Source organism: Biomphalaria glabrata, chromosome 6 (genome assembly GCF_947242115.1).
Source record: "Biomphalaria glabrata chromosome 6, xgBioGlab47.1, whole genome shotgun sequence".
NCBI classification, from domain to species: domain Eukaryota; kingdom Metazoa; phylum Mollusca; class Gastropoda; family Planorbidae; genus Biomphalaria; species Biomphalaria glabrata.
The window spans coordinates 35,476,862-35,497,198 of NC_074716.1; the positions used below are offsets into that span (position 1 = coordinate 35,476,862).

Here is a 20,337-nt window from a genome sequence, read left to right on the forward strand (position 1 = left end):
TTTTTCGTGTGTGAATGTCGTTCGTATGTTCATCTATATTGTTATTGTACAGTAGTTACGCTGAGTTTGTCAATTGTAGTCTAACCGAATTTCCATTTGATTGGATCAATAAAAGTTATCTTATCTTATCTTACTTGCATCGACCTATGGGTTTACCCTTCGGAGGCCGCAGTTGAGTTTGAGTGAAAAAATAAACTTTCTTTGTAATATTTAATTTTCTTTTACTTGGTAACTCGTATCCTGTACTTGGTAACTCGTATCTTGTAGTTGGTGACTTGTATCTTATACTTTGTGACTTTTATCTTGAACTGGGTAACATGTTTTGTATTTCTAATGGTAAAGGTATCAATTGATGCTAAAAAAACATTTTGTTAGTTTTTTACAATATCATTTCAACTTCTTTCTACGTAGAACCTAAAACTTTCTGGGTAGGCAAAACCTGGACACCGATCTAGAAAACAGATCTGTTGCTGTTTATTGAAAAGAATTAATAGCTTGTTGGCTACACCGAGAGAAACTCGAGTTTGATCGTAATCAGTTTGTTCGTTCTCCTTTTCAAAATAAAACAAGGTTACAAAGACAGTTTGTGTGGAAACACAAACTTAAAATCGGCCCCCGAATTGGTCCACCCAGGCAGGCTTCAATATTTTCAGAAAGAACATCAAATGAAATTATATCAAAGACAAATGAGAGATAAGAATGGAGAAAGAAGGTTGACAGATCTTGTGTAGTGCCCCAACGGTCCAGCAGATCAAAGGATGGGTGCAAGTTAATGCAAGGTTAGATGTGAACCTGGCCTAACTAGTTCCCCTTTTCAGACCCTGTGGTCTATAGGGCAGATGATGTAAAGTTCATCTGTTTTTGTGGCCTACGGTTAACGAGGGTGTCATGTAGCCAGCACAACGACCAACCCCAACTAATGTCAGGTACCCATTAGAGCTGGGTAGACTCAGAGAATTCCGAAGTTGAAAATCCCAGTCTTCACTAGGATTCGAATTCGGGACCCTCGGTTCGGAAGCTAAGCGCTTTACCGTGCCTCTCCTGGTTTTCACTTGATGTAATTGTTTTGAAAATGCTTCATCTCTTATTCGAACTCTCTTTACCTGTGTATCACAAGAAATTGTTAAAGAAAATAAAGTTTATAAGATTAGTATTCGTTTTAAATTAGGTCTAAATTATAATGCATACTAATTAGCTTTTTCTCTTTAAAAAACTGCTTGCATAACTGATTTTAAAAATTAGTTTTTTCGCTTTCAGGAAAAAAAAAGTAGCCGTTGCATCAGAACTTTGAATGGTCTAAAATATTGTGATGTCGGATTTTCAATATCTTTTCTAGTTTACGAGATCTAAACGGGACGGACGGACAGACGGACAAACATTTCGCACAAAACTAATAGCGTCTTTTACCCTTTCGGGGGCCGCTAAAAATAAATTTTAAATTTGGCTAGAGAACGAGAAACTATGTATTTTGAACGGCCTAGACGTCATCTGGTATTCCGAGTGTAAACATTATAGTAGTCAAGATTTTAATAGATTTATCATGAATTAATGTTCAGGAACATTTTACGCATCGTCTTCTAACACTAGATCTAAAAGTCTAACATTACAATATTACCAGGATTCTTTCTCCGGCGGAGGTGGGGGGCAGGGCAGAGTGGATGTGGCGGGTAAAAAAAACTTCTCTTTTTTCCTTCAATCTAACATTCATTAGTCATGAAGAGAAAAGAATCGCCCTAGAAGCTCTATATTTATTAGTCAAGAAGAGAAAAGAATCGCTCTAGAAGTTCTATATTCATTAGTCATGAAGAGAAAAGAATCGCCCTAGAAGTTCTATATTCATTAGTCATGAAGAGAAAAGAATCGCCCTAGAAGTTCTATATTCATTAGTCATGAAGAGAAAAGAATCGCCCTAGAAGTTCTATATTCATTAGTCATGAAGAGAAAAGAATCGCCCTAGAAGCTCTATATTCATTAGTCATGAAGAGAAAAGAATCGCCCTAGAAGTTCTATATTCATTAGTCATGAAGAGAAAAGAATCGCTCTAGAAGTTCTATATTCATTAGTCATGAAGAGAAAAGAATCGCCCTAGAAGTTCTATAAAAGTTTTAATCTTTAAAAATATAGTTTTAAATGTTGTTTTTTTAGTTTTATAAAAGTATTTTAAAAAATTCTTTGTATGGCTAATTCTGTTTCTTATCTATTTAGATTTAGGTCCCAAGAAAATGAAACAACTCTATCAACAATCAGAAGTACAAGGTGGAAAAATACAAAAACAAAACTGTAAGTAATCTTAAGGTAATAGACAGTTTAGTCGATTTAAAAATCATTTTGGAAATAGGCCTACATATCAAACGCGTAAATTCTGAAATTCTCTGAAGCTCTTTGAGTGGGTGAGGATTTCAAATCTCTGCATTATGACGAAGACCACAAAGGTACTTACACATTATTTTAAAATGACAAAACCATTGCCATTAATACAAAGCTGCAGTGCAAGTCAGTCAGTGAATCTTGGAATCTAGCAGTTTTGCATCTAAGTCTTCCAACAAAGTGCTAACATCATCAAATCTGCAAAATCATGTCTCAAGAAAGATTCGAGCCAAAGACATTCAGTTCGCCGACTTAGCGCTGCCTTCCTCTAATGTTCGGAATAGAAGAAACTCCATCATTATTATATGTTGACTAGATCTATATGTTGACTAGATCTATATGTTGACTACATCTATATACTGACTAGATCTATATGCTGACTAGATCTATATGTTGACTAGATCTATATGCTGACTAGATCTATATGTTCACTAGATCTATATGCTGACTAGATCTATATGCTGACTAGATTTATATGTTGACTAGATCTATATACTGACTAGATCTATATGCTGACTAGATCTATATGCTGACTAGATGTATATGTTGACTAGATCTATATACTGACTAGATCTATATGCTGACTAGATCTATATGCTGACTAGATGTATATGCTGACTAGATCTATATGCTGACTAGATGTATATGTTGACTCGATCTTATATGTTACTATGAACTAAAATGTTACTTAACCTTGGTTAGGCCAATAATAGAATATGCATCTTCCGTTTGGGACCCCTCAACTCAAGAAAACATTAAGAAACTGGAACAGACACAAAATAGAGCAGTGAGATTCATAACAAACGAATATTCACATTTGACTAGAGTAACACCTTTAGTAAAATCACTAAATTTAGAAAGCCTTCAGGACAGAAGGCTCAAAAGTAAAGTAGCAATCATACATAAAACACTGAACCATAATCTTCAAATACAAAAACAAAATTTAATAAAATACTCTGAAAGACACAAAGATAAAGGCACATTCCTCGTCCCATATGCTAGGACAAATTTGTACAAATACTCCTTCTTCCCTAGTGCTATTAGAGCATGGAATGGGTTGCCTGAGCTAGCCAGGAAAACCAGTGACTTGGCAGAATTTAAGTCATTGGTTAATATGCATGACTAAATGCATGACGCGTAGGACGTAATCATCTTCTTTTTTGAAGTAACGTCTGTATTATATAAGATAAGATCTATATGTTGACTAGATCTATATAATGACTAGATCTATATGTTGACTAGATCTATATGTTGACTAGATCTATATGCTGACTAGATCTATATGTTGACTACATCTATATGCTGACTAGATCTATATGTTGACTAGATCTATATGCTGACTAGATCTATATGCTGACTAGATTTATATGTTGACTAGATTTATATGTTGACTACATCTATATACTGACTAGATCTATATGCTGACTAGATCTATATGCTGACTAGATGTATATGTTGACTAGATCTATATGCTGACTAGATCTATATGTTGACTAGATCTATATGTTGACTAGAGATCTATATGTTGACTAAATCTATATGTTGACTAAATCTATATGTTGACTAGATCTATATGTTGACTAGATCTATATGTTGACTAGAGATCTATATGTTGACTAAATCTATATGTTGACTAAATCTATATGTTGACTAGATCTATATGTTGACTAGATCTATATGTTGACTAGATCTATGTGCTGATTAGATCTATATGTTGACTACATCTATATGCTGACTAGATCTATATGTTGACTAGATCTATATGCTGACTAGATCTATATGCTGACTAGATTTATATGTTGACTAGATCTATATACTGACTAGATCTATATGCTGACTAGATCTATATGCTGACTAGATGTATATGTTGACTAGATCTATATACTGACTAGATCTATATGCTGACTAGATCTATATGCTGACTAGATCTATATGTTGACTAGATCTATATGTTGACTAGAGATCTATATGTTGACTAAATCTATATGTTGACTAGATCTATATGTTGACTAAATCTATATGTTGACTAGATCTATATGTTGACTAGATCTATATGTTGACTAGATCTATATGTTGACTAGATCCATATGCTGACTAGATCTATATGTTGACTAGATCTATATGTTGACTAGATCTATATGTTGACTAGATCCATATGCTGACTAGATCTATATGTTGACTACATCTATATACTGACTAGATCTATATGCTGACTAGATCTATATGTTGACTAGATCTATATGCTGACTAGATCTATATGTTCACTAGATCTATATGCTGACTAGATCTATATGCTGACTAGATCTATATGTTCACTAGATCTATATGCTGACTAGATCTATATGCTGACTAGATTTATATGTTGACTAGATCTATATACTGACTAGATCTATATGCTGACTAGATCTATATGCTGACTAGATGTATATGTTGACTAGATCTATATACTGACTAGATCTATATGCTGACTAGATCTATATGCTGACTAGATGTATATGCTGACTAGATCTATATGCTGACTAGATGTATATGTTGACTAGATCTATATGCTGACTAGATCTATATGTTGACTAGATCTATATGTTGACTAGATCTATATGTTGACTAGATCTATATGCTGACTAGATCTATATGTTGACTAAATCTATATGTTGACTAAATCTATATGTTGACTAGATCTATATGCTGACTAGATTTATATGTTGACTAGATCTATATACTGACTAGATCTATATGCTGACTAGATCTATATGCTGACTAGATGTATATGTTGACTAGATCTATATACTGACTAGATCTATATGCTGACTAGATCTATATGCTGACTAGATCTATATGTTGACTAGATCTATATGTTGACTAGAGATCTATATGTTGACTAAATCTATATGTTGACTAGATCTATATGTTGACTAAATCTATATGTTGACTAGATCTATATGTTGACTAGATCTATATGTTGACTAGATCTATATGTTGACTAGATCCATATGCTGACTAGATCTATATGTTGACTAGATCTATATGTTGACTAGATCTATATGTTGACTAGATCCATATGCTGACTAGATCTATATGTTGACTACATCTATATACTGACTAGATCTATATGCTGACTAGATCTATATGTTGACTAGATCTATATGCTGACTAGATCTATATGTTCACTAGATCTATATGCTGACTAGATCTATATGCTGACTAGATCTATATGTTCACTAGATCTATATGCTGACTAGATCTATATGCTGACTAGATTTATATGTTGACTAGATCTATATACTGACTAGATCTATATGCTGACTAGATCTATATGCTGACTAGATGTATATGTTGACTAGATCTATATACTGACTAGATCTATATGCTGACTAGATCTATATGCTGACTAGATGTATATGCTGACTAGATCTATATGCTGACTAGATGTATATGTTGACTAGATCTATATGCTGACTAGATCTATATGTTGACTAGATCTATATGTTGACTAGATCTATATGTTGACTAGATCTATATGTTGACTAGATCTATATGCTGACTAGATCTATATGTTGACTACATCTATATACTGACTAGATATATATGCTGACTAGATCTATATGTTGACTAGATCTATATGCTGACTAGATCTATATGTTCACTAGATCTATATGCTGACTAGATCTATATGCTGACTAGATTTATATGTTGACTAGATCTATATACTGACTAGATCTATATGTTGACTAGATCTATATGTTGACTAGATCTATATGCTGACTAGATCTATATGTTGACTACATCTATATGCTGACTAGATCTATATGTTGACTAGATCTATATGCTGACTAGATCTATATGCTGACTAGATTTATATGTTGACTAGATTTATATGTTGACTACATCTATATACTGACTAGATCTATATGCTGACTAGATCTATATGCTGACTAGATGTATATGTTGACTAGATCTATATGCTGACTAGATCTATATGTTGACTAGATCTATATGTTAAATAGAGATCTATATGTTGACTAAATCTATATGTTGACTAAATCTATATGTTGACTAGATCTATATGTTGACTAGATCTATATGTTGACTAGAGATCTATATGTTGACTAAATCTATATGTTGACTAAATCTATATGTTGACTAGATCTATATGTTGACTAGATCTATATGTTGACTAGATCTATGTGCTGATTAGATCTATATGTTGACTACATCTATATGCTGACTAGATCTATATGTTGACTAGATCTATATGCTGACTAGATCTATATGCTGACTAGATTTATATGTTGACTAGATCTATATACTGACTAGATCTATATGCTGACTAGATCTATATGCTGACTAGATGTATATGTTGACTAGATCTATATACTGACTAGATCTATATGCTGACTAGATCTATATGCTGACTAGATCTATATGTTGACTAGAGATCTATATGTTGACTAAATCTATATGTTGACTAGATCTATATGTTGACTAAATCTATATGTTGACTAGATCTATATGTTGACTAGATCTATATGTTGACTAGATCTATATGTTGACTAGATCCATATGCTGACTAGATCTATATGTTGACTAGATCTATATGTTGACTAGATCTATATGTTGACTAGATCCATATGCTGACTAGATCTATATGTTGACTACATCTATATACTGACTAGATCTATATGCTGACTAGATCTATATGTTGACTAGATCTATATGCTGACTAGATCTATATGTTCACTAGATCTATATGCTGACTAGATCTATATGCTGACTAGATCTATATGTTCACTAGATCTATATGCTGACTAGATCTATATGCTGACTAGATTTATATGTTGACTAGATCTATATACTGACTAGATCTATATGCTGACTAGATCTATATGCTGACTAGATGTATATGTTGACTAGATCTATATACTGACTAGATCTATATGCTGACTAGATCTATATGCTGACTAGATGTATATGCTGACTAGATCTATATGCTGACTAGATGTATATGTTGACTAGATCTATATGCTGACTAGATCTATATGTTGACTAGATCTATATGTTGACTAGATCTATATGTTGACTAGATCTATATGCTGACTAGATCTATATGTTGACTAAATCTATATGTTGACTAAATCTATATGTTGACTAGATCTATATGCTGACTAGATTTATATGTTGACTAGATCTATATACTGACTAGATCTATATGCTGACTAGATCTATATGCTGACTAGATGTATATGTTGACTAGATCTATATACTGACTAGATCTATATGCTGACTAGATCTATATGCTGACTAGATCTATATGTTGACTAGATCTATATGTTGACTAGAGATCTATATGTTGACTAAATCTATATGTTGACTAGATCTATATGTTGACTAAATCTATATGTTGACTAGATCTATATGTTGACTAGATCTATATGTTGACTAGATCTATATGTTGACTAGATCCATATGCTGACTAGATCTATATGTTGACTAGATCTATATGTTGACTAGATCTATATGTTGACTAGATCCATATGCTGACTAGATCTATATGTTGACTACATCTATATACTGACTAGATCTATATGCTGACTAGATCTATATGTTGACTAGATCTATATGCTGACTAGATCTATATGTTCACTAGATCTATATGCTGACTAGATCTATATGCTGACTAGATCTATATGTTCACTAGATCTATATGCTGACTAGATCTATATGCTGACTAGATTTATATGTTGACTAGATCTATATACTGACTAGATCTATATGCTGACTAGATCTATATGCTGACTAGATGTATATGTTGACTAGATCTATATACTGACTAGATCTATATGCTGACTAGATCTATATGCTGACTAGATGTATATGCTGACTAGATCTATATGCTGACTAGATGTATATGTTGACTAGATCTATATGCTGACTAGATCTATATGTTGACTAGATCTATATGTTGACTAGATCTATATGTTGACTAGATCTATATGTTGACTAGATCTATATGCTGACTAGATCTATATGTTGACTACATCTATATACTGACTAGATATATATGCTGACTAGATCTATATGTTGACTAGATCTATATGCTGACTAGATCTATATGTTCACTAGATCTATATGCTGACTAGATCTATATGCTGACTAGATTTATATGTTGACTAGATCTATATACTGACTAGATCTATATGCTGACTAGATCTATATGCTGACTAGATGTATATGTTGACTAGATCTATATACTGACTAGATCTATATGCTGACTAGATCTATATGCTGACTAGATGTATATGCTGACTAGATCTATATGCTGACTAGATGTATATGTTGACTAGATCTATATGCTGACTAGATCTATATGTTGACTAGAGATCTATATGTTGACTAGAGATCTATATGTTGACTAGATCTATATGTTGACTAGATTTATATGTTGACTAGATCTATATGTTGACTAGATCTATATGTTGACTAGATTTATATGTTGACTAGATCTATATAATGACTAGATCTATATGTTGACTAGATCTATATGTTGACTAGATCTATATGCTGACTAGATCTATATGTTGACTACATCTATATGCTGACAAGATCTATATGTTGACTAGATCTATATGCTGACTAGATCTATATGCTGACTAGATCTATATGCTGACTAGATTTTTATGTTGACTAGATCTATATACTGACTAGATCTATATGCTGACTAGATCTATATGCTGACTAGATGTATATGTTGACTAGATCTATATGCTGACTAGATCTATATGTTGACTAGATCTATATGTTGACTAGAGATCTATATGTTGACTAAATCTATATGTTGACTAAATCTATATGTTGACTAGATCTATATGTTGACTAGATCTATATGTTGACTAGATCTATGTGCTGACTAGATCTATATGTTGACTACATCTATATGCTGACTAGATCTATATGTTGACTAGATCTATATGTTGACTAGATCTATGTGCTGACTAGATCTATATGTTGACTACATCTATATGCTGACTAGATCTATATGTTGACTAGATCTATATGCTGACTAGATCTATATGCTGACTAGATCTATATGCTGACTAGATGTATATGTTGACTAGATCTATATGCTGACTAGATCTATATGCTGACTAGATCTATATGTTGACTAGATCGATATGTTGACTAGAGATCTATATGTTGACTAAATCTATATGTTGACTAGATCTATATGTTGACTAAATCTATATGTTGACTAGATCTATATGTTGACTAGATCTATATGTTGACTAGATCTATATGTTGACTAGATCGATATGTTGACTAGAGATCTATATGTTGACTAAATCTATATGTTGACTAGATCTATATGTTGACTAAATCTATATGTTGACTAGATCTATATGTTGACTAGATCTATATGTTGACTAGATCTATATGTTGACTAGATCCATATGCTGACTAGATCTATATGTTGACTACATCTATATACTGACTTGATCTATATGCTGACTAGATCTATATGTTGACTAGATCTATATGCTGACTAGATCTATATGTTCACTAGATCTATATGCTGACTAGATCTATATGCTGACTAGATTTATATGTTGACTAGATCTATATACTGGCTAGATCTATATGCTGACTAGATCTATATGCTGACTAGATGTATATGTTGACTAGATCTATATGCTGACTAGATCTATATGTTGACTAGATCTATATGTTGACTAGAGATCTATATGTTGACTAAATCTATATGTTGACTAAATCTATATGTTGACTAGATCTATATGTTGACTAGATCTATATGTTGACTAGATCTATGTGCTGACTAGATCTATATGTTGACTACATCTATATGCTGACTAGATCTATATGTTGACTAGATCTATATGCTGACTAGATCTATATGCTGACTAGATCTATATGCTGACTAGATTTATATGTTGACTAGATCTATATACTGACTAGATCTATATGCTGACTAGATCTATATGCTGACTAGATGTATATGTTGACTAGATCTATATGCTGACTAGATCTATATGTTGACTAAATCTATATGTTGACTAGATCTATATGTTGACTAGATCTATATGTTGACTAGATCTATATGTTGACTAGATCCATATGCTGACTAGATCTATATGTTGACTTTATCTATATACTGACTAGATCTATATGCTGACTAGATCTATATGTTGACTAGATCTATATGCTGACTAGATCTATATGTTCACTAGATCTATATGCTGACTAGATCTATATGCTGACTAGATTTATATGTTGACTAGATCTATATACTGGCTAGATCTATATGCTGACTAGATCTATATGCTGACTAGATGTATATGTTGACTAGATCTATATGCTGACTAGATCTATATGTTGACTAGATCTATATGTTGACTAGATCTATATGCTGACTAGATCTATATGTTGACTAGATCTATATGTTGACTAGATCTATATGCTGACTAGATCTATATGTTGACTAGATCTATATGCTGACTAGATCTATATACTGACTAGATCTATATGTTGACTAGATCTATATGTTGACTAGATCTATATGCTGACTATATCTATATGCTGACTAGATCTATATGTTGACTAGGTCTATATGTTGACTAGATATTTATGCTGACTAGATGTATATAATGACTAGATCTATATACTGACTAGATCTACATATATTTACTAGATAGTAAATTGTTAGTAAAGAGAAAGAAAAAAAAAGTTGCCCTGTCAGCTAGCCCTCAAACAGATGCATATACATTCTCGAACTGTGACAAAAATCTGCCGCTTCAGAATCGGCTTGATTAGCCACACCAGTTTCTGCCCCGTCTCTTGACGAATCCAAAACCATTGTCTTCCCAGTTCCGAGACCGATGGAGCCATATATACCTATACTGTAACGCAGAAAGTAAGGCGTATGTATGCATGTATATATAATATGTTTGTATGTCCCGCATAGAAATCAAAACCGTGTGACCAATCTTTTTTAAACTAGGCATAAATGTTTCTTGGCTACTAACTGAAACAGAAGCGCATGTAAAGTTGCCCTAAAACAAGATTAAGACCCTCAAAATAAAGTAGCCCTAAAACAAGATTAAGACCCTCAAAATAAAGTAGCCCTAAAACAAGATTAAGACCCTCAAAATAAAGTAGCCCTAAAACAAGATTAAGACCCTCAAAATAAAGTAGCCCTAAAACAAGATTAAGACTCTCAAAATAAAGTAGCCCTAAAACAAGATTAAGACCCTCCAAATAAAGTAGCCCTAAAACAAGATTAAGACCCTCCAAATAAAGTAGCCCTAAAACAAGCTTAAGACCCTCCAAATAAAGTAGCCCTAAAACAAGATTAAGACCCTCCAAATAAAGTAGCCCTAAAACAAGATTAAGACCCTCAAAATAAAGTAGCCCTAAAACAAGATTAAGACCCTCCAAATAAAGTTGCCCAACTCTATTCAAGTGTTACTATTTCATGGATCTAGGTCGTATAGCCATGTTTACATGAAACAAGATCGAAAGGATCTAGATCTAATTTTAAGAACTACACTTTGCAAAGATACTTTTTTACTCTGACACATGAAAAAAATACCTCTTCAGTATAAGACAAAGAAAATTGCACACTCAAAAAGCTATGAGTGTAGCCAAAGTTTTTTTTTTCAGCAGGCATTGATGTTAAAAAATTCCTCTTCTCTATAAAATAAAAGCAAATTACACAATAAAAATTCTACGAGCGTAGCCAAGCTTAGGGAAGTTTTGAGTTTAAACCCCCTCCTCCAGATGGCTTTTTTTAGAAAGTTTCAAACCCCTCCACATGGTTTTGAGTTTAAAATCCCCCTACAGAGAATTTTGAGGTTGAAACCTCTTTCTTCAATATTATTCTAAAGCAAACTACAGCCACTAAATTCTATGAGCGTAGCTAAGGGGGTTTTGAATTTTTTTTTTACATCCCAGATATTTTTTAGTTTAAAAACCCCCAATAGATGATTTTGACGATAAAACTTCCCTTTAGGATATAAAATCTAAAGCAAACTACAGTCACCTAATGCCAAGAGCGTGGCCAAGAGAGGTTACAAGTTTCTATCAACTCCATTAATAAAGAGCAGTGAATAGTTATCTGCCAAAATTGAAAAATACTAAATGTGGCTCAACAAAGATGGCTAAGGTGGATTTTAGGAGTCAGTTATAGAGATCGGGTCTCAATCAAAGAAATCCTATGCCGAACTGGGAGTCAACCCCTTAGTAAGGTTGTGACAGGGCGTCGCATGAGGTTTGCGGGACAAAATTGATTACGCAAAATAAGAGTTGCGATGAAATGGAGGCCATTGCGATGAAAGCGCAAACAGGAACATCCTCGTACAACTTGGCGCCACACTTTTATAGAGGTCCTCAAAGCAGGTGGGAAGACGCTTCAGACATTGCCAGTGACAGATTTTTGTAGAAGCAGTTTCCCGCCCAATGACCCGAACGGCGCGGGAGGCTCTAAGTAAGTAAGAATAGCAGATTAGGTTTTTGAAATAAAACTTTTTAATAGCAGAATAATCCACTGTAGATACCTCAGAATAATCATTTTGTTGGCTTTCCATTCCGGAAATAGAGCTCACAGACTCCCTTCCTAGCAATGGCGGGGAGTTTACAATTTCCCCCTAACTCTAGGAAGAACATATTCTAGGGGAGGTACAATAAACGTCTTCCGAAAGAATGAAGGGGCACAATGTAATAAAGATTAATTATGTACACACACACAAACACATATAAAATCCCCACCCCCGAAAAAAAATTCTGACTACGCAGGGTGCACCAGGTGACACCCACCAGGGGGGTGACACCCAAGTTGGGGTTGGAAAAAAATGCACTTTTCGAAAATACAACTTTTAAAAGTAAAAATGACTACCTTAAATGTCTCACAGTTTAGTATCCACATGTCCCCAAACTTTCTATTTGACTTGAAATCTTCCTATTAAGAGAAAAACAAAATACATTGTAGAGACCAGGAGAAAGAGTTTCTGAAGCTCAACATAAAGAAACAAAATAAAAACAATAATTGTTTTTTTAGAGGAAGATTTTTTTCCTTGGGACGGGGATGACACCCTGAGCTTACCGGCCCACGATGACACCGGCCCAAGTGACGCCACTGAATATGTTTACTACATCTATATGTTTACTAGATTTTCATCTTTACTAAAACAAACATTTTCTCTTTCTCAGCACTTCCAAGTAGCCAAAAACTTCCTTCTAAATCCAAACAAAAGTTTACTTGCCCAACTGGTCAAGATGGAGTTAAACTAATGACCTGTCCTACAAACCCTTCCAAATGTCTGACGGATTCTATGATTTGTGATGGTAAAAATGACTGTCCAAAGAATGAAGACGAAGAATTCACATTATGTGTTGTCAGAAGATGGGTTCGTTATTTCTTCTTCATACTTGATTGAAATAGAATACGATTTAAAAATAATTGTAAGAGTTGCATGATGTTTGTCTCCCTTTACCTCTCATCCTTACACTAACAGATTGCTTCTAATAAGCCGTCCATAAATACATATCAATCACTTCTAGCAAAGTATGTTTTAATAGGCCGGCCATAAATACATATCAATCACTTCTAGCAAAGTATGTTTTAATAGGCCGGCCATAAATACATATCAATCACTTCTAGCACAGTATGTTTTAATAGGCCGGCCATAAATACATATCAATCACTTCTAGCAAAGTATGTTTTAATAGGCCGGCCATAAATACATATCAATCACTTCTAGCACAGTATGTTTTAATAGGCCGGCCATAAATACATATCAATCACTTCTAGCAAAGTATGTTTTAATAGGCCGGCCATAAATACATATCAATCACTTCTAGCAAAGTATGTTTTAATAGGCCGGCCATAAATACATATCAATCACTTCTAGCACAGTATGTTTTAATAGGCCGGCCATAAATACATATCAATCACTTCTAGCAAAGTATGTTTTAATAGGCCGGCCATAAATACATATCAATCACTTCTAGCAAAGTATGTTTTAATAGGCCGGCCATAAATACATATCAATCACTTCTAGCACAGTGTTTTAATAGGCCGGCCATAAATAAATATCAATCACTTCTAGCACAGTATGTTTTAATAGGCCGGCCATAAATACATATCAATCACTTCTAGCACAGTATGTTTTAATAGGCCGTCCATAAATACATATCAATCACTTCTAGCACAGTATGTTTTAATAGGCCGGCCATAAATACATATCAATCACTTCTAGCACAGTATGTTTTAATAGGCCGTCCATAAATACATTTCAATCACTTCTAGCACAGTATGTTTTATTAGGCCGGCCATAAATACATATCAATCACTTCTAGCACAGTATGTTTTATTAGGCCGGCCATAAATACATATCAATCACCTCTAGCACAGTATGTTTTAATAGGCCGGCCATAAATACATATCAATCACTTCTAGCACAGTATGTTTTAATAGGCCGGCCATAAATACATATCAATCACTTCTAGCACAGTATGTTTTAATAGGCCGGCCATAAATACATATCAATCACTTCTAGCACAGTATGTTTTAATAGGCCGGCCATAAATACATATTGTAATAACTGGACACCAGGGAGCACTTGCACGGAGTAGGATAAAAGACAGTAGCGACCTCATGAAGACCAGATATGATAGAAGAGCCTATTCTACTGGGTTTGTAGAGCATGATCTCGTTTGGCTGTACAACCCAAAGAGAAGGAAGGGAAGATCGCCTAAATTACAAAAGGATTGGGAAGGTCCGTATCGGATTGTGAAGAGAATCAACGACGTGGTATACCGTATCCAGAGGGGTCCTCGAACTAAATGCAAGGTGGTACACGTCGATCGGTTGTATCGGTATTGTGGAGATGAGAGAGGAACAGAGTCAGTTCGGGACGAACAGACATAAGAAGGGGGCAGTGTAATGACCATGTTCTGTAGTGACTCTATGGTTGCGCACCAGCGCACGAGGATGGACTAAATGAACGGGGATAGTAATGACCATGTTCTGTAGTGACTCTATGGTTGAGCACCAGCGCACGAGGATGGACTAAATGAACGGGGGAGAGAGGAAGAGGAAGTGCGAGAAGATTGAGATTGGAACGGTTCTTGTTTTTGGTGATCTATGTTGATTAAACTTTGTATTATCTTTGTTCCCATACCTCGTTGAGTTGCCTCCTTTAAATGTTGTAAAATTGGTCTCAGAAGTGGGATTATAGGCAACTCAACGAGAGGAGGTAGGATTTGCAATGGCAGCTTTGAAACAATTAGACCAACTCTCGGTTAGAGAGCTTAGGAAGGAACTTCGTTACCGATATGAAATAATTGGTGGTACCAAGGATGTGCTTACAGCTCGTCTCCGGCAAGCCTTGATAGATGAAGACGAAGATCCAGATACCTACTTATTTGAAATTAAATCGGAGATTCATGAGCTTATTGGCAAGATAAATGAAGGTATTGATGCAATGTGTGAACAAATTAACAGTATGGGAAAAAAGGTAGATAAAATGGTGTCTCGAGTAGACTCGTTGGTAAAGGAGCAGTTGCCTGTAGACTCGTTGGCAAAGAAGTTGCATGGTCAGGACTGTGGCTGCACAAACAGTGGTGACGGAGACGCTGGAGATTGGACCGCCGTCTGTGTCTGTGTTGTGGGCAAGTCTTGTGGTTGTGACTTTCAAGACGAGAAACGTGACAATGATTGCTGTGATGATCTCAACGAGATGTACCGAATCGAACGGAAAGAGACAAATGAAGAAACTGAAGATTGTTACGTGCCTGAAGCGTTTGTTCCTGTTGTACCTGTTACCAGTACCTTAACTGAAGTCTGTTATGTGCCTGAAGCGTTTGTTCCTGTTGTACCTGTTACCAGTACCTTAACTGAAGTCTGTTATGTGCCTGAAGCGTTTGTTTCTGTTGTACCTGTTACCAGTACCTTAACTGAAGTCTGTTATGTGCCTGAAGCGTTTGTTCCTGTTGTACCTGTTACCAGTACCTCAATGAGCCGGACGGAGCAAGACAACGTTGGGTCTGCGTTCAAGCCTGTTGCTATGGACCTTAATGACCTCTGCCTATCTGTCGGTGCTCACGAGGGAAATTCGAAGCTTGACAACTGCATCCAGAAGTTTAGCATGAACTGTACGTGCGGCGCATCACACATAGAATTTAGATGCCAAGAAAACCACCAACAGGGCATATGTACTTCTACCATCATCATCGACATTGGCATAGATGAATGTCAATCAAACCACTCTAAATCTGATCTGTCAAGAGGAAGACATTTTCCACTTGAACCTGAAGAGACCTATCTTCTGGACGTGAGACTGTTGTCTGAGGATGACTGAAGTGCATTGGACTTTGCTTGCAACGTGCCTGCTACCTGCAGCTTTCTTGAAAACAGCATCTCCATATTGGCTCCCTCTTTCGGCGGAAATCGTTAGTCTCTTATGTCAACATCTGACTTGTCTGGTCATTGATAGTGCGCACCTTCTTTCTGCACTATCTAGGATGGCGGTGCGCATGGCAAAGTCATAACAATATCAATCACTTCTAGCACAGTATGTTCTAATAGGCCATCCATAAATATCTATCAATAACTTCTAGTACAGTGTGTTTTAATAGGCCGGCCATGAATATCTATCAATAACTTCTAGCACAGTATGTTTTAATAGGGCATCCATAAATATCTATCAATAACTTCTAGCACAGTGTGTTTTAATAGGCCATCCATAAATATCTATCAATAACTTCTAGCACAGTGTTTTAATAGGCCGTCCATAAATATCTATCAATAACTTCTAACACAGTGTGTTTTAATAAGGCATCCATAAATATCTATCAATAACTTCTAGTACAGTATGTTTTAGTAGGCCGTCCATAAATATCTATCAATAACTTCTAGTACAGTGTGTTTTAATAGGCCGTCTATAAATATCTATCAATAACTTCTAGCACAGTGTGTTTTAATAGGCCGTCCATAAATATCTATCAATAACTTCTAGCACAGTGTGTTTTAATAGGCCGTCTATAAATATCTATCAATAACTTCTAGCACAGTGTGTTTTAATAGGCCGGCCATGAATATCTATCAATAGCTTCTAGTACAGTATGTTTTAATAGGCCGTCCATAAATATCTATCAATAGCTTCTAGTACAGTGTGTTTTAATAGGCCGGCCATGAATATATCTATCAATAGCTTCTAGTACAGTATGTTTTAATAGGCCGGCCATAAATATCTATCAATAGCTTCTAGTACAGTGTGTTTTAATAGGCCGGCCATGAATATCTATCAATAACTTTATATCCTTGTTTTTTTTTTCCAGTTTAAAGCTTTGGAAAAAAAACTGACTTTCTCTGCTCAAGTTCCAAGTGTTTAGACTTGTTGCTTTAGTAACCATGACGACCGACAGAGTTACATTATCTTGGCCCCTGGTGACTCTTTAGCGCCATTTCAAAAAGAAATTTGGAAAACTGGATGATTGTGAACTCTTCTTTGATGTCTAACAGAATGTATATCAGATTGCTTGATTGCTTGATAGAATGTCACGTCAAGAAAAGGTGTGAGTTACTTTGAGAGAATGTCTTGTCATGAATGATTCAATGACATAAGTAAGTCTTTAGTTTAGATGTTTTTTATCTATTTGTTAAAATTTTAATGATTAAATCCTATTTTGTCCAAATCAAAATATGAGCATTTCAAATAATCTTTAGAACTTTAATTGTAAACATGTCAATATTCAAATAAAAAGTCGTTTTTTTTCATGGGAAGATTTTAGTTTTAAAATGTTGATTTCAACTTCTTAACCGAAATGTTCTATTCTAGAATGTACTATTCCGAAATATTCTATTGGTTTTTGTGTTTCATTTGTTTGATCATGTTGAAATCATTAAACAATTTTGTTTTGTCCTCTTTGCACTATTGTATTGTTGCTGATAGCCAAGTCATTTATTGTCAGATATGGAAGTGTTGGGCTGAGGCCGAATTAAATCCATTCATTTATTTGTATATTCAACAATTTGTCTTGGACTCTATTTATTTCATGCACAATGGAGTTCAGTTTTTTTCTTCTTTAAGATCATAGAAGTGAAATGAATCACAATTAACAGTACGAATACAAATTGATTTCAATAATAGGAAACCCTTTGATAAGCATTCATGTCTGTTTGATAAGCATTCATGTCTGTTTGATAAGCATTCATGTCTGTTTGATAAGCATTCATGTCTGTTTGATAAGCATTCATGTCTGTTTGATAAGCATTCATGTCTGTTTGATAAGCATTCTTTTTTTTTTTTGAGAGTTTTCCAAGTTTTCCTTATTTCCTTCAAAGCCATCACTGTTAGGATATGGGCCGCAAGCAGCAAATCTCCAACTTGACGCAGGTGTAATAAAACTTTATAGTCCTGGACATCGACGTAACAAAACTTTATAGTCCTGGACACCGACGTAATAAAACTTTATAGTCCTGGACATCGACGTAACAAAACTTTATAGTCCTGGACACCGACGTAACAAAACTTTATAGTCCTGGACACCGACGTAATAAAACTTTATAGTCCTGGACATCGACGTAATAAAACTTTATAGTCCTGGACACCGACGTAACAAAACTTTATAGTCCTGGACACCGACGTAACAAAACTTTATAGTCCTGGACACCGACGTAACAAAACTTTATAGTCCTGGACACCGACGTAACAAAACTTTATAGTCCTGGACACCGACGTAACAAAACTTTATAGTCCTGGACACCGACGTAACAAAACTTTATAGTCCTGGACACCGACGTAACAAAACTTTATAGTCCTGGACACCGACGTAATAAAACTTTATAGTCCTGGACACCGACGTAACAAAACTTTATAGTCCTGGACACCGACGTAATAAAACTTTATAGTCCTGGACACCGACGTAACAAAACTTTATAGTCCTGGACACCGACGTAACAAAACTTTATAGTCCTGGACACCGACGTAATAAAACTTTATAGTCCTGGACATCGACGTAATAAAACTTTATAGTCCTGGACACCGACGTAATAAAACTTTATAGTGTATCCCTCCACTTCGAAGTGTCCAAAAAGGTTCGAGACAAATCCCTTTTATGAACCTTTGACCCGGGAAAGTATTTTGTCCCGTGGTTAGGATTGGACGTTGGCTCTTCCCTTGACGAGTTAACGTCATATGTTCCTCCTCCTATGCGAAGGCCGGAGACCGAGCCCACGGCGAGTTACTCCTTCCCGCCACCCTGTTCGACGGGGGTGAGACTCGGGGTTAAACTTAGAGTTTGGTTTTGCGTTTACTTCCAATGGACACGAACATTTCAGGCTCGCGGACTAGAGACGCGTCCGAAGGCCGCACCACTGTGACCCCCGTCGTATTCGTATACTGACCAGGCTAACAATGCGGGACACGCCATTTATGCAACGGCCCCTTTAGGGACGCGCCTGGATGTTGACAGATCGCTGCTGGAGCTTTTTTACATCCCCGCAAAGTGCAATGAGAATGCTTTGCTTCCCATTTGGCCTAGTCGTCCCCTCCTACGACCGTTTCCACCCGGGCGCCACGATGAGGCTGGGCAGCAAACCCTTGTCGATCCTCACTAGATGTATGTACAGCTCGCTAGAACATACGTGTGGTAGCCTACTGGAGGCTATGTTAGCTCTCGTTCTTAGCCTATATGCTTCCCCAATAAGACGTTTCCACGGAGGCGATAGGAGTTGAAATCCCCGGGACTCCCTTCAGACTGTGTCAGGTCCTGGGTGGTAGGAGGCTATGATCCCGCTTTAGGTTCGGGGATTGGGATGATGATATATACAGAGATATTACATAGCTGCTAAACATAATAGGTTAATAATGTTAATTATAGATCTTATTTATTGATATTTTCAAATTAAGCATTAGAAATTAGAAGAGATCTAAAAAAAAAACTACAGACGGCGTATAG

The 20,337-nt window shown here is 35.4% G+C and overlaps 1 protein-coding gene across 3 annotated transcripts in view; it reads left to right on the forward strand.

The window, feature by feature from the left end:
• Positions 1-18,472, forward strand: part of LOC106073018 (uncharacterized) — a 324,705-nt gene extending 306,233 nt beyond the window's left edge. For 2 of the 3 annotated variants that reach the window (XM_056033290.1, XM_056033291.1), the window contains 3 exons: positions 2,206-2,280; positions 13,585-13,781; positions 17,716-18,464. In XM_056033290.1, the coding sequence (XP_055889265.1) occupies positions 2,206-2,280; positions 13,585-13,781; positions 17,716-17,769 (326 nt within the window). In that variant the 3' untranslated portion in view covers positions 17,770-18,464. Of the gene's footprint in view, positions 1-2,205; positions 2,281-13,584; positions 13,782-17,715 lie in introns of all 3 variants that reach the window. The other variant, XM_056033292.1, reaches the window with a different exon arrangement.
• The last annotated feature ends 1,865 nt before the right edge of the window (positions 18,473-20,337 follow it).